Source organism: Lissotriton vulgaris, chromosome 3_1, assembly GCF_964263255.1.
Source record: "Lissotriton vulgaris chromosome 3_1, aLisVul1.2, whole genome shotgun sequence".
NCBI lineage: Eukaryota > Metazoa > Chordata > Amphibia > Caudata > Salamandridae > Lissotriton > Lissotriton vulgaris.
The window spans coordinates 1,046,132,105-1,046,148,777 of NC_141689.1; the positions used below are offsets into that span (position 1 = coordinate 1,046,132,105).

The window sequence follows — 16,673 nt, forward strand, 5'->3', positions numbered from 1 at the left end:
GATGGCTGTTATCTAATGGTATTCGCTAGGTGTCAAGGGACCCGGACACATACCTTTGGTATTTCTATATGGTGTATCATTAGTGATCCTTGCTCATTGTAGAAAAACCAGGCGTATCGATGAAAGAGGTAAAACTGAGAAAATAAATAAATGGAGAGGTTCAGGGTGATTGTGCTCCATTGAAAACATGGACGGTGGTTGTGCTCTATATTTTAAGATTAATGATAAGAAAGGAACACATACCTATGGTATTTCTGACGGATATATTAAACAGGATTCTAGGTAGTTATCGAGATACTCGGCGCTCGTGGAAATGACGAAAGTATTAAAACTGCAAAGATAAGCGGAAGGTTTACAGGTTGGTCGTAATTAATATTAACAGGATTAGTGAAAAAAATGAAAAGTAACTGGGTATGTATCTAGCGGAATACGGAAGTTTACCGACTATTCTCTCTGATTCTTACCTGTTTCAAGAACAGAATCAAACGGACAGCATGATGGTGCTGCTCCAAAGCGGACAAAGATCGTTACATCGGATCCTCCAGTCGTAAAGGTAAATCAGCTGATATTGGGCTTATATTTAAAGCTCCGATATTGGTGCGAAAAGAGCGATACGATGGTAGACAAAGAAGTTGGACTGTTGATCCCACAAAATAAACACAGACGAGACCGTTCTAAAATGGCGCTGGAGTTCGCCACCATTATATTGAAATCGGACATGAAAAGTGATTCATCATACTTTGTTTAATATATAAATTAAGGCCCGTATCTATATTTTTAAAGGATAGGCAGGAGTATAACTGAGGCAATAAACACGTACTAAAGTACGTTAATTGAAGTGATATCTAATACGATATCTCGTTAAAACGGCTCAAATCAAAATAGCGCTATATATAGCTGCTGGCATTAACGGAACTGAGTGTCGAATGGTACAATTAACAATGCTGAATGACTATGTACCAGAGTATGATGATAATGGTGATATATATGATGAAATGATGTGAAGTAGCTCATTACAAGATGGCGCTATAAATAGCTGCTGGTCTTGACAGGTCTAAAAGTCGAATAGAAAAAACGAAAGAACCGGATAAGGCCAATTTAAGCCAATATAACAAACTAATTATTTGTTTTATGGAGATTGATAATATAGACAATGGTCAATGAAGGATAAATCATAATATATAAGTCGACATATAAATATGCCAATGTGATCATAGATATGTAATAGATGCTGATATAGATATACAGTTAATTAGTATCGGGGATTCGTGTCACAAGTAGAACACGATCATGTAGTTGTATAGTGAATAACAATCATTATGCAGAACCAATTTCTACAGGGAAAAGGGAGGGTATCTAAGTAAAGGGCGGTGATATAGGTTTAAAGAGATATTGGAACAACAGACCAGTCACTTTCTATTAAAGATTGTCAACTTAGGTTATAGCATTCTCCCACGGGATTTCAGCGTTTAATCCTTTTTTAAAAGTACCCCTGGCAAAAATCCAATAGACTTCTCTTTTTCGTCTGACTTTGTCACCACCTTTGTTGTCAGGGAGTCTGATCTAAAACAGTAATATACACACTTGATATCTAGGAGAGCTCACCGTGTAGCACTGCAGACCCCAATTTTACCCCCATTTTTGCCTGCACACCCTAAAAACGACCACATACAACATGTATACACTTTACGCGTTTAATAGCAGTTGACTAGGAAGTTCAGAAAGCTTTTTACAAGCGAGTAGTCCGCCTGCTCACGTTTTTTCTGGGTTTTCCGCTGCTCGAGTTCGCATTTTTAACATGAAAAGCAAAAGGAAAAACCCAAACAGACTCGATGGGCTACTCAACATATCTAATAATATACAACCGGATATTTGCGTGTCTAAAGTAAAAAAAATGGGTTTTGGCAACTTCCAACTGATCGTTGAAGGGACTGACTGAGAAATGTGTGTCTCCGAGGCAGGGTGACAGTGTAAACAAGCATTTACAATATAATGGTCTCAGCAATATTAAAGGTAGAGCTATTGGCATTGCTCATGACATTTTTTTTTGGGTGTTTTTTTTAAAAAATCATAAATAAATGGCCTTGTCATTTACAATGCCAATAGCTTAATCGCTCGCAAATGCATGACCTATTGCATTTTACACCCACACAGAGCCACACACGCAAAGCCACCCACACACACACATAGTCACCCACACACTCTGAACTCTGCACTCTGCACTCTTTGTGCACGGATTAGTTCATAATGGCGAACCACACCTGATTGGAAGTGGGGCCCACTGCTCAATCTGCATACGTTAATGGCGGGCTCAGTGAGAGAGCCGGAAAGACCCTCCCCCTAATAGATGCCCATCTGCCTGGGAAAGGCCGCTCAACCCCCCACTGGCGGCATCTGAGACAGCCCAAATTGGCCACCACCCTGGCCAAAAGGCAGCTTATGGCTTCATCTCAGACACAAGCCCATTCCAGAGTGCCTGCCTTACCAATCGCCCCAGTTTTGCAAGTGAGCTGTGGGAACACATTTTTTTCCAGTTGTATTCAGCACAAACTCGACCCGAAGATATTGGAGCGCTTTCCATCAGCATCAGTTACATAAGTACACAAGAACACATTTTTTTGTAGGCATCACGGGAAAATTAAAATGATTTGCCCAGAATCACAGGACCTCGAACCCACGCCAAAACTCGAACCCTTTTCCCTAGTTGCAAAGTTGGCAGCTCTGGACATAACGCACATCTCTCACCAGGGACCGACGGGAGCAGAAAAAAGGCCAGGCTTTCAAAATTAAAGTGCCCACAATAGCGAATCTAATAGCAAAAAAAAAGCGGCCCAAGTGAAAATCGGGCAGTTTTAAACTTATAAAGACACGTTGTGTAAGTGTTGGTAGTGTACCCCTGCCACTCCACTCAGCTGCCAAAACAAGTCATTGTTTAGTTTTTTCACGCTGGTGAGGTAATTATCCGTTCAAGGAAGGAATGTTTTATACACGCATGCATGATTGCGTATTTTACTTTTTCATGCTGGGCCACTGAACAGTAAGCACATTTGAGCTTCGCCCTGGGGGTGGTTAATTATTTCACTGACGGTCGGGGACGGTAAGGTCTTCAGCGGGAGGGGGGCGGGAACAGCCACACACTGACAGCGGAGGGGGGGGGGGAGGAGTACTTTAGGGAGGAGAGGACTGTTTCCCCTATTAATTACGGGGGCATCTATTTCTTTTCACAATGACCAGGATGAGGGTCTCGCATCCCGTTCTCGTGAGGAATCTGAACTGTCACTTACACGTACTGTCCAAGTGCAAACCTGCTGAAAGCAGTGGAGACATCGTGGGGTAAACACTTAACGCACAACTGCTCGGGGGCATAGAGAAACTGAATAGTATTTCTAAAACGCTTAGCACCTCAACTTTAAGTGAGTTGCTACTTAACTTGTAAGCGATTACCAATCCCAGGCAGGCACTTACTAGATTGTCTTCCGTGACAGACACCACGCTGCGTGCACCAGAACATCAATCGCTATGTGATCATTTGGTCTTTTCCCAAGGATCAGTCTCCCGGTGTGCCTGTTATAGATCTGCCCCATCTCGTACACGGGCTCACAGGCTCTAGGATCATAGTTTTGAGCGCTCTTTACCATCGGCCGAATGACAGCGGAGGGGGGGGGGGGGTTAGCGGGAACAGACACACACAGACATAAGGCAAAAACAAAGCACTCACGCAAGCAGGAAGGCGGGTGCCGGCTCAATGTCGGACCAGATTCGGGGGCGTTCCCGAGAACAGGCTTTCGGCTGACGTAGCCAAAAGCCCAAAAATCTCGGGAACGCCCCCGAATCTGGTCCGGCATTGACGGACAGGCCCGTCTTCCAATGGCTAGCCTCCATTTATGAGGCTAGCCAATGAAAGACGGAGGCCGTTCCTGTCTCCCGTATACATCTCAATAGGTTTTCGCCTGCGCGAAAAAGATGAGCAGAGCGCATCTTTTCGCCAGGCAAAACCTAACAAGCATTTACAATGCAATGGTTTTGCCTTTGTTAAAGTTAGAGCTATTGGCATTGCTCTTGACATTATTTTTATTTATGTTTTTTTAACATAAATAAATGGCATTGTCATTTACAATGCCACTAGCTTTATCTCTCGCAAATGACACACACAAACACACACAGAGCCCCCCCCACACACACACCCACACAGAGCCCCCCACACACACACCCACACAGAGCCCCCCACACACACAGCCACACAGAGCCCCCCACACACACAGCCACACAAAGCCCCCCACACACACAGCCACACAAAGCTCCCCACACAATGACTCCTCCAGGGCTCCCTTCCAGGCCACGTTTACAGCTCCATAAATCACCTCCCGCCTTACTTACTCATCTCCCAGCTATGCCCTGGCATAATGTCTCATTCATACCTTAGAATCTCATGCCTCTCTGCCTTGTCATAGCTGACCTTGGGCTCCTCTGTTCTGCAATGGCTGTCTCATTGTTCTGTAATGACTGTCTCATTGTTCTCCAATGACTGTCTCACTGTTCAGCTCAGCCGTGGCTATTTCCCTGGTTTGCAGTGGACCTCTGTTTTTCCGTAGTTTCTCTCTGACTGTCTTTCTTTTCTTCCATTGCCGTCTCTCCTCTGCAAAGGCTGTCTCACTGCTCCTTCTGCTACAGCTGTCTCTCCGTTCTGCAATGGCTGTCTCGCCGCTCCTTCTGCTACAGTTGTCTCTCTACTCTGCATTGGCTGTCTCACTGTTCCTTCTCCTACAGCTGTTTCTCTCCTCTGCCATGGCTGTCTCACTGTCCCTTCTCCTACAGCTGTCTCTCTCCTCTGCAATGGCTTTCTCGCTGCTCCTTTTGCTACAGCTGTCTCTCTACTCTGCAATGGCTGTCTCTGTTCCTTCTCCTACAGCTGTCTCTCTACTCTGCAATGGCTATCTCACTGCTCCTTCTCCTACAGCTGTCTCTCCCCTCTGCAATGGCTGTCTCACTGTTTCTTCTCCTACAGCTGCCTTTCTCCCTTGCAATGGCTGTCTCACTGCTCCTTCTGCTACAGCTGTCTCTCTGTTCTGCAATGGCTGTCTCGCTGCTCCTTCTGCTACAGTTGTCTCTCTACTCTGCAATGGCTGTCTCTCTGTTCCTTCTCTACAGCTGTCTCTCTCCTCTGCAATGGCTTTCTCGCTGCTCCTTTTGCTACAGCTGTCTCTCTACTCTGCAATGGCTGTCTCTGTTCCTTCTCCTACAGCTGTCTCTCTACTCTGCAATGGCTATCTCACTGCTCCTTCTCCTACAGCTGTCTCTCCCCTCTGCAATGGCTGTCTCACTGTTTCTTCTCCTACAGCTGCCTTTCTCCCTTGCAATGGCTGTCTCACTGCTCATTCTGCTACATATGTCTCTCTCCTCTGCATTGCCTGTCTCACTGTTCCTTCTACAGCTGTCTCTCTCCTCTGCAATGGCTGTCTCACTGCTCCTTCACCTACAGCTGTCTCTCCCCTCTGCAATGGCTGTCTCACTGTTCCTTCTCCTAAATCTGTCTCTCTCCTCTGCAATGGCTGTCTCACTGTTTCTTCTGCTACATCTGTCTCTCTCCTCTGCAATGGCTGTCTCACTGTTCCTTCTCCTACATCTGTATCTCTCCTCTGCAATGGCTGTCTCACTGTTCCTTCTCCTACATCTGTCTCTCTCCTCTGATATGGCTGTCTCACTGTTTCTTCTGCTACATCTGTCTCTCTCCTCTGATATGGCTGTCTCACTGTTTCTTCTGCTACATCTGTCTCTCTCCTCTGCAATGGCTGTCTCACTGTTTCTTCTGCTATGGTGGTCTCTCTTCTGCCATGGCTGTTTCTCGCTCTGCTTTGGCAGTATGGTGTCTCTTCACTCCTCTTCTCTGTGTTATGTATGTTAACAAAATATCTCCTGACATAATTTACAACAACATCGTCACAGTTGAGGCATCGAGCAATACTTTTGCTAATTATGTTAAGGACACAACACATCTGCCCCATTCCATTCCGAGTTTCCCTTTACGCTGCGGTTTCTGTCCCTCTTTCGCCCTATCCCCATGCTCTGCCACGGCTCCTGTTACGGCCGGCGGTGCCGGTTTCTCAGTACCCTCATTCCTAAAATGTCTCTTCTGCTGGCTCCCTATCCTCGTGCCCGCCTTGCCATTGGGCTCTCCCTCTCTGTTTGTTTCCCTCTCTGTGTCTCTGCTTCTCTGCGTCTCAAAGCATTGGTTCTCTACGTCCCTGCTCTGTTAGGGAGCATATTTTGTGGCAATGTCTCTTTCCTGCTATTTTCAGCACTTCGAGCCACCCTTCTCCCCCTATGTCTTTCCGTCACTGCTTTCCCGCTGAAAGAAGTCTGCGTTTCCATTGGTCGACAGGGCGGTCCAATGAAAGGCGTGCTGCTTTGCTGACTGTCGCTATGTGATCAGACCGGTTAATGCAGACAGAGCAGCAACACCACAGCTGAACTCAGAGCAGATTAACGCTTTACCAGGGTGATGACATTACGGCATCGGTATTCCCTCCACCACTGCACAGTCAGTGCTCGGCACAGATTACCACTTTGATGAGGCTGATATTAGGGCATTGGTATTATCATGATTCACCCCTGTTCGACACAGATTTCAAAACTATCACCAGGGCCCGAGCAGTGATATTTTCGTTCAACCCATTGGCCATGCAAGACTGCTGCTACATGATTCACTTGAGGGCCGGGATCCCCAGTGGTCCCGTGATGGCATTTCTTTCTTACGGTTTCTTGATTTTCACATAATGGCTATACTAGAGCCACGGGAGGGGGGCGGGAACGGGGCCGGAGACACGGAGAGCGGGAGGAGGGCGGGAACGGGGCCGGAGACACGGAGAGCGGGAGGGGGGCGGGAACGGGGCCAGGCTGCTTCCTCCTTCCGGCTCTCTCCTCCTCCTCCTGCGATGACGCGGAAGGGGGCTCGGCCGGCTGGGCCAATCCCAGCGCGGCCCGGGCCTGAAGGCGGGCGCTGCTTCCTCCTCTCACTCGGGGCCGCGGCGGTGAATACACGGAGCAATGCCGGGTGGGCACCGGCCTTAAATCTAAATATTAAGCGAGGTGGGCACATGCTCGGGGTACCACAACAGCGGCAAGGTCCCTGGCAGGGTGGGCACCTGCCAGCGGACAAAATACTCGAAAATCAGGTGTCGGCAATGCCGGACCAGATTCAGGGGCGTTCCCGGCTTTTGGCTGACGTCGCGTGACGTCGCCAAAAGCCAAAAATTCTCGGGAACGCCCCCGAATCTGGTCCGGCATTGACTGACAGGCCCGTCGTCCAATGGCTAGGCTCCATTTATGGAGCTAGCCAATAGAAGATGGGGCGGATTCCAAGCCCCATATACTATTCTCATTAGGTTTTTTCTAGCGAATGCTTACTTCGTAAGCATTGCTAGTCAAAACCTAACAAGCCCCATATACTATTCTCATTAGGTTTTTTCTAGCGAATGCTTACTTCGTAAGCATTGCTAGTCAAAACCTAAAAATGGCAAATGTGCGCTTTTGGCTAAGGGGACAACAGTTATTCTTACTCAATATTTTAGTTTGCAAAACCACTACAACGACTTTATGTTGAAACCTCCGCATTTGCACTGCCTACTGGACTGTAGACCATCTCTGATTGCACTGGATGAAAAGACTAGTGCGGTTGAAATGCAGTGTCCTGTCAAGCAGTGGTTTCTGACCTAAGCCATTTCAGGCTTACAATGGTACTGGTCAATCAGGAAAACCTATATATAGGCAAGCCAGCTTGAATTAGGAAGGTGGACTCAGTCACGGATTCTGGTTTCCAAGCTTATTAGTTTAAATCACATTACCTTTCTACACTCGTTCTCTGCACTGCCAAAATTGAGTGCTTAAAAATAGCAAAAACGTATTGTAATGTATGTTGAATAGTCAAACGAATGGCAGCTAGTTCAACCAGAGTTGATTGTTACAACAAGAATGTTTGCATGCGCACTTCATAAAGGTGAGTTTGGTGAATGATTAGAGCCCATGTTCGTTCTAAAGCATTCTTACTACTTATGCTGCCACTATATAAAATTCACTCTGTGAAAAAGCAGATAGCACTTAGAGGAATTTTACTGGCTCTTTCGATTTCGTCTGAATTGATCAAATTTCAACAGTTGTTTTACTTCGACATATTGTTATAGAGACGAGCACACAAGTGGCCAGATGCAATAAATGTAATCAAGTATACAACACGTATTTTTTTTTATTTTTTTTTAGAGGTTGCACATTTTGTATTGATGAACTTTCTGTTAGTGGCATTTATAGAAACAATGTTTTTACAATTGTATACATATTCTTTTTTTTCAAAGTAGAACTTTTGTGTCTTATTTCAGTAACTGGGCTATAGAAATTCTCAAGCACTAGGCAAAGTTTAAGTCCCCATTGTATGAATCGAGATACTGTATGACTGTCTTGCAATTTAAAGGATAATTATTCAAATTTAAATGGTAACTTTGAGCAAAGTAATGTCGAAACCTTTTTTATTTTTCTGGGAGTAGCTCGGGGAAAGTGAGGAATACTTTTTGCAGAAAATCCATCTTATTTGGGGGCTTTTTTCATGGATACTTCATTGTTTAAATAGGTTTTTAGTTGGATCACTGTGCTCATCAACTTTGACTAGGATATAAAGTAACTGAGGGTAGGGGTTTTATGGCGAAAGTGTGGTTCCTTGCTAACAGTTGTGCTTTTTATCATAGGAGCTTGGCTTTGAAACCTCTGTTGCACATTTATTATTTGAACCAGCTGAAAAAGATTCCCTGAAAAGTAGTGTATTTTGCCAGTATCCACCGTCATTTTCAGGTAGGCCATATGATTGAATATGTACATGTAAAATATTTTCAGTTTGATTTGATGCCAAGAGATTCTTGTCCCCTTCTTCGAAATTTCTCTTTTTCCCATGACTTGTTCTCAGTGTACCCTCATCTGTGAGGAATAGCTTGGTTCTTGTGGCACAGTTTAATACAAGGCCCTCCTCTGTGCATACCCATCACTCTTAGGGGAATGGAAACACTTAGGACTGCATGGGTCTGTGCTTTTTATTTCACAGGACTCCATCTATACCATGCTGATGAGGCCTAAATGGGCCACAACTGTTCTGGTTTTTCTTGTGTATCTCTTGTCTGAGAACGCCTCTAAGGAAGCAACATCACATCAATGATTTGTTCTCCTATGGAATGGTCAGAGTGGAAACAGTGCCTCTTTAGTTCTGCTGGTTTTTTTGTTTAAAAAAAAAAAAGAAATGTAGTTGTATATTTTGACAGCTATTTGTGAACCATTTTCTGCTTAATGGAAAAGCAGTGACTGTTGTCTTGGATTAAGCAAACTGTTTTCTTTCTTCCCTATCTGGATGTGGAATCATTCAAATATTAATCCTAATGTTATGGCAAGGATTCTGATGAGGACGTTTCATGGGCCGCCTGCAGGAAAGTGCCCCTTTTTGGACATGGTCATCCCCACATTTTGCCTGCTATTTGATGTAATTTTGACCGGAAGTGCATTTGGTTCCTGCTAACCAGGTTCCCATTGCCAGATCTCTTTCCCAAAACTGCAATTGTACCCCAATTGGCAATAACTTTAGCACTCCCTGTAAGTCCCTAGTAAGTGGTACGTAGGGCAAGGAGACTAAAGAGGGTCTCTAAGGGCTGCAATATATATTATGCTACCCGAAGGGCCCCCTCCCCAAACACATACAGACTGCCACTGCAGGGTGCGTGTCTTGGTGAAGACAAAAGTGAAAACACAACATGGCACACAACCTTTGTGCCATGCCTGCAGACACAGCATGCAGTATAGATAAGTCACCCCTCCAGCAGGCCTTGCAGCCTAAGGCAGGGTGCACTGTACCACAAGTGTGGTCATAACAGCATGAGCAGATATGCCCATGTGCTGGTGAGTTTAATTTCTGCCAGTACAAGTGACCAGGGAAGCCATTTTTAGAACAAGTTCTGGAAGCTGGTAAAAACGAGTTTCCCAGCTACATAAAGGCTTCACTGAAAATAAGTATTTTTGGTATCAATAAACTCACGCTGATTCCAGTGATTGATTTATTAATACATGAACCTAGAGGGCACCTTAGAGGTGTCCCCGAAAACCAACAGACTATTTGTGTGCCGATTGACTGGTTTTAGCCAGCCTGCGGCCACATATGAGTTTCTGACCCCCAAGGGTGAGGGCCTTTGCTCTCAGGAGGTCAGAAACCAAGTCTGATTGGGCACAGGGTGTTTAAACCCCCTCCCACAGGATGACCTGCATTAGCATTCCAAGGCAGGGAGCTTTAAAAAGCCCACTGCCTTTGGTATGCGTATGCTCACAGGAGAGCATGCAAACTCCCTTTGACCAGGCATGTTTAGCGCCTGTGCAAGGCAGGAAAATTAGTAGTCAGATAGGCGTGCCCAACCACAGGCTAGTACCACCCCTAAGGTGGGCCACCTGAAGTGGATACGACATTTCAAAGTCTTCCAAACTTTGTCATGCCCGACTGAAAGTGGTTCATATAGGAGGCTTAGTGACCCAACCCAGGGGTAAGTAGTCCATTGGCTACTGCTCTACACTTCCCTAACTACCCTCAATCTAGTATTTAGGGGAGCCCCTGGCACCAGGAAATCAGAACCTGCTGAGCTGAAGAAGTCGGATGTGAAGAGAAGAACCAGCACCAGACTTGTAGCCAACCCTGCCTGCCTGCTGACTTCGACAATTGCACCAAAAGACAGTTTGTCCTGCAGCTGCTGTGTCTCAAAAGCTTGGGAGAACGGCCAGCATTATGCCCAAGCACCAGGAACTACAGTGGAGCTGCCCCCTGCACTATGTAGATACCAAGAAAGAACTGTGAGGCTCCAAGACCGTTAAAACCAGACGCCGGAAAGCACCACTGCACTCAAGCTTCCAAGCCCGAGCTGAAGAGGTCTAATGGTGCCAACAGGGTCCCCAGACCATGCAGACTCAAAGTCCTCATTGGGTTTCCCCACTGTGGATCCATGGACGCTGCCTGCACCCTCTGTTTGCAGGACCCCTCAGCCGCTTGCCGTGACAAAAAATCAAATGCCTCAGGACACCTCTGCACCTCCGGCCATGGAGAAGAGGATCAAAGGTGTCCCCTTGCACAGTGAGGCCTGATCTCCCCTCCCCAGCCCCCTCGTTGGTTCAGCCAGACTGGCATCCCAGTCCAATTATGAAGCCTCTTTTCACTAAGACTGATCCCCATAGACTAACATTGGACTCCCGACGCTGTATTGCACCACTACACCTGGCTGCCCTAGTGCTGTTGGTGATAACCTGCTGGTGCTGCCCTGGACCTGGCCCTTAAGTCCAGGAGTTTGGGTAAGTATTTGTACTCTACCTGTATGCTGTATTTGTTATTCCTTCCATAAGGATAACATTGCAGTCTCTGAAAAATGTACTGTCGACTTTTGAAAATCTAATTCAGTTCTTTCCTGGAGTGTACTTACCTGATCGTATTGACTATGGTGCTTATCATATATAAACATATGTATTATTTTTATAAATTGGTGTTGATCACCTTCCTGAGTCGTTTGAATCATTTATTGACTGTGTGTGTATTTTGCAGATGTCTAATACTCCTTTCTGATAAGCCACCCCCTAGAAAAAGCACCATGGAGTTGCTAGAGCAACCCCCTGTCCACTCCTAGGGGAATACCTGAAGTCTTTGCACGGTATAACTCTTTGGTATATAATAAAAAGAGCCACCTTCCTACGTTGGTGGTGCAGTGGTGGCATACAAGACTTGTCATCTGCTGTACCATATGGTTAATACGTTTTTCCACTAAGGAGTCCAAAATTGTCAATAGTTAAAAATATTTATCGATTTCAATTTTTTTTCTAAAGTATTTCAACCTAGCTGTTTAGGACCTTGTGTTAAGTCAGACAGTGAAACTGTTTAGAATTTAAAAAATATTTTAGTTAGTTAGCCCCTTTAGGAAAGCTTCATTAAGATGTTTGTTACAATCTTAACCCCTTCGATGCTGGTGACAAAGCCAGCTCGTCATGGGCGTTACCTGCGCTGCGCGCATGACGAGCTGGCTTTCACGTAACGCGGGTTTTTTTAATTTTCAGCGCGCAGCGGGAAAACCCGCTAGCGCGCATGCGGTTAAAAAGGTCCCAACTACTTTAAAACCATGACTGAGGTAGGATGATCTTCCCAAGAGCTCAACCTGGGGCCCTACAGGAAACTTACATTGGGCAAACTTAAGTCTCTCTGCAAAGCATGGAACCTCCCTCACCATGGGATCTAGACCCACTAAGGCACATCTGCAAAAGTTGCTTGCAGAATATGCTAGATCCCTGGCAGAAGGATAAACCCCTAGTGGAGAAGGGGGAAGTGGTTGCTGAAGAGTAAGACGTAGATGATGATTTCAGCTGCAGGCCCACTGATAGCAGTACTGGAGTACCCCAGAAGTAGACATAGTAGAAGTAGAAGTAGTTTTCAGAAACTAGCCGAGAGGATAGAATTAGGGGATAGTTAAGGAAAGAGTATAGGTGTTCCAGGACCCATCTCTGGTGGTAGCAAAATTATAACTAGGGAGAAAGATGAAGATTTTGACCCTTAAAATCTCCAAGGGGAAGGTCGCCAAATATGTACAGGGTGATAATATCACCAAATGGTTTACAGCCTTAGAGATGGCCTGTAGAATGAGGAGACTCAGCCAGAAGTATGGGACCTGTCTTCTCTGGGAGCTGTTCTCGTAAAAGTGTAGATAGAAATAGGCTCCTGACACTGATTGAGACAGATGCTGAGTCTTATGACCTCATGAAGGATAACCATAGTGAGGGTTTTTGAATCACCAGTGATGAATACTCGATCAGGTTTAGGGAGACTGAACACACTAGTTGGTTGGTTAAAAGGTAACTAGGTGTTGGGCTTTACAATCTTACTATGAAAGAGCATCTATTGAGTAACTGTGTAGCTGAACAATTACATCAATACCTTGTAGACCTAGGTCCATTTTCTCGTCAAGAGTTGGGACAGAAGGCAGACCACTGGGTCAAGACCAGGGCAACCAAGACAACTCATGGTTGGGATGCCCAAACAAAAAAGGGTTACAAAGCCCAGGAACTTCCTAATAAGGTAGGTACGTTTTTAACTAAAAATACTTTTCACTTCAAGAAATAAATGCAAACTTTTCATCAGAGTACAATCTTATCCAATGGGGAAAATAATATTCAGTTTAAACAGGTAAGTACTACACTTATAATCCCAGTCTTCGGAGTCAAGTCAGCAAGGGCCAGGGGTCAAGGGGGAACACCCATTACACCGACAGTGTTACGTCGCGCTGCCATCGCATCGCGACCGAGGTTACATCGCATGCTTTCTCAACGCATGCGACTACTGCGTGTTTACAGTTACATCGCAAGGCATCTCACCGCCAATGCGCTCAAATAATGCCGGCAAAATAACAAATACATTTATGGCAATCTGCTTCACAAGGGTGGCGTAATCCCATGAGCCACCTTGACACGCGTTTACAAAGCACTTACAGATCGAAACGTCGTTTTTTAACAACGCGTGCACCTGCTTTCTTTTGCTCTGGAACTAGAAACCAAAGAATGTTCCACTCTGTTTTTATCTCCAAAACATTGTGATTCCAAAACATTATAACATTGCACCGGTGATTGGGAAATAAGACAGAAACAACAGGGGAATAAGTGAAAGTCATGCAAAATGCAGACCCGCACAGAGGGAGAGGAGGTGGTAACACGGATAGCGCTGCCGACTTTGGTGCAGGGAACCAAGGATCGAGACTTGCCTGAGCCACAAAAAAATGGACACTTACAAGTGCTTCTTTTTTATGTTTCTGATTTATGATTACCTGCAGTTTATTCGGATTGTACCCCATAATGCCTGGATGCTCACAATATTCCAACAATTTCAACAATGTTGTCAGGACAGCGTTGCAGAAAAGCAACGCTGTTCTGTGCTCGTTGTGTCCGCATTCAGACACATGGATGCATGATGGATGATGGATGCATGCATGCATGCATGCATGCATGCATGCATGATGGATGGTTGGGTGGTTGGGTGGATGGGTGGGTGGGTGGTTGGGTGGGTGGGTGGATGAATGAGTGGATTGATGGATGATGATGATGATGATGAGGGTGGGTGGGTGGGTGGGTGGGTGGGTGGGCGGTTGGGTGGGTGGGCGGTTGGATGGATGCATGATGGATGGGTGGCTGGATGGGTGGCTGGATGAATGGGTGGATGGATGCATGATGGGTGGGTGGGTGGATGGATGGATGGATGCATGCATGGATGGATGCATGATGGTGGGTGGCTGGATGGATGTGTGATGGATGGATGGGTGGGTGGGTGGATGGATGGTTGGGTGGATGGATGCAGGATGGGTGGGTGGGTGGATGAATGGGTGGATGGATGCATGATGGGTTGGTGGATGGATGGATGCATGGATGGCGGATGAATGAATGGATGGGTGTCTAGATGGATGCATGGATGGGTGTATCTGTGGATAATATATTTGTGTGTGGTGAGTGGGTGCCTCAGGCACGGGCTCACAGCTGTTATTATTCACACAGCTCTGATGATGCACCTCAGGCACGGGCTCACAGCTGTTATTATTCACACAGCTCTGATGATGCACCACAGGCATGGGGCTGACGCAGTTTACATTTATGGCAAGCTGCTTCACAAAGGTGGCATAATCCCATGAGCCAATAACGTTATGGGATACTAGGGAGGAGCGCACATCCTCCATAATATATCTGGTGCCTGTGTATGCACAGCCGTTCAGTTACGCTCGACGTGCTCCTGCTCCAACAATGTTTATGCGCACAAGGACTGAGAATGCTGTACTCAACAACTAACGTTATGGGGTAATAGGGAGGAGCGCACATCCTGCATAATATATCTGGTGGCTGTGTATGCACAGAAGTTCAAATACCACCCACTTAGCGGACAGCAAAGGGGGCGAACGGGAAATCCCAGATCACGCACCTCGAATGGTGTTTCATGCTATACAATTGCATGTATTATAAATCTTTAGACAAAGGCAGATTAATGGATTTACCCATATTTACTCTGTTTATGCCTTGTCTCGAAGCCAGGACTCACGTTTGCATGTTCCAAAGTCACCAGAGATATGTAAATTTGCAACCCCCGGAGTTGCTCGTCCATCTCTTCTGCAGCGATGTGGGTGAATATTAAGCGTTCCGGATGTGTCAATATTTTCGGAAAATGCTCCTATTTTTACAACACAAATTGGGGCGAAAGTCATTCATATTGAGCCCTTGGGCGTCCATCCTGCCTCAAGCACAGATCTGCATAAGGCGTTTGAAGTTTGCAGTTTGCTTTTCCAAAACACAAACATAGTTATGGAATTTGAGAAATGCGTGTAACTCTGATGGATGCATGCACTGCAACAGGAGTTCGCAGCACATTTAATGCAACGTTTACTTTATTCTCTTCCTGCCGCATCAGTGCCGGCGACCGAGTGAATGTTCGCTCTGTCATTGCAGGTTATATTTACCAAGATTGCAGACCCGACGGACAAGCTGCTCGCAAACTGCCACAGTCACAATACATATATAAAACCACTCTTCTGCACAGCTGTGGCTGCTTCAGCAGGTAGTTTAAAACGCACTTCGTACACCTGCCTTAAACTTCTGCTCTGCCTTATAATAGACTAGACTCTTGATTGCCTTCCCTAAGCATCCTGAAGTTTCCACAACTTTGTCTGGCACTTTAAGTTTAAAGTATTTTATTCAGCACAACATACAAGGACAAACATACATCATCATGGAGCGACTTGTTAGGGCGGGCAAAGCCTCATCCCCGGCGAAGAACTATCAGGTGCAGTTTGTGTGTGCTAGTCCATTACAGCAGTACATAGTATGCATTGTCGCAGTATGAGATGACATTTCCATTGCACACCCCCCCCCAAAACCCCAACTACCCAACTCCCCGCCCCCCCCCCCCCCCTCCCCACCCTTCGTCCAGTGCACAGACCCTATCCAAAAAGTACACCAAGCCACCTCCTACAGGGAAAGCGAGTCATCAATTCACGGGGCTGGCATTGCTGGGCTCATGAGCCGCAGTAGGCGGAGGTATTTGGGACAGGTAAGTTCTTTAAATTCTGTAAGCAGTAAGGAATGAAATGGTTGCCAACGCTCATTAAATTGTGCTATATCTCCCGCCGCTGTGAGCGACAATTTCTCCATGCCCAACATGTGCCACAATCTATGGAGCCAGCCCGTGATAGAGGGTGTCGTGGTAGTGCGCCAATGTATCAGGATGTTTTGGACTGCTGAACCTAGTGCGATGGCTATCTGCCTACCTTTACGGGATCTGAGTGGGTACATCAGGCCATTCGGGAGCCCCAGCAGGGTGTATGCTGGAAAGCGTGGTAGTTCAATGCCAAAATTGGAATCAAGTTCATCCAGCACTTCCTTCCAATAGGTTTCCAGGAGTGGGCAATCCCATAGAATGTGCGTAAGTTTTCCCCGGTGCCCGCACCCTCGCCAACATGTGTCTTCCTTGCTACGGTCGAATTCGTGAACCCGCTCCGGTGTATAGTACCAATAGGTGGAGACCTTAGTCAGTGTGTCCGTGAGACCCATGTGGTATGCCGAATGCCTCGCTCTATAGGATATGTGCTCCCATTCTTTAGGGC

General features: G+C 46.1%; 1 protein-coding gene across 3 annotated transcripts in view; it reads left to right on the forward strand.

The window, feature by feature from the left end:
• Nucleotides 1–16,673, forward strand: part of HAUS6 (HAUS augmin like complex subunit 6) — a 407,393-nt gene that overhangs the window by 233,579 nt on the left and 157,141 nt on the right. For all 3 annotated transcript variants that reach the window (XM_086961463.1, XM_086961465.1, XM_086961464.1), the window contains exon 11: nucleotides 8,733–8,835. In XM_086961463.1, the coding sequence (XP_086817589.1) occupies nucleotides 8,733–8,835 (103 nt within the window). The remainder of the gene's footprint in view (nucleotides 1–8,732; nucleotides 8,836–16,673) is intronic.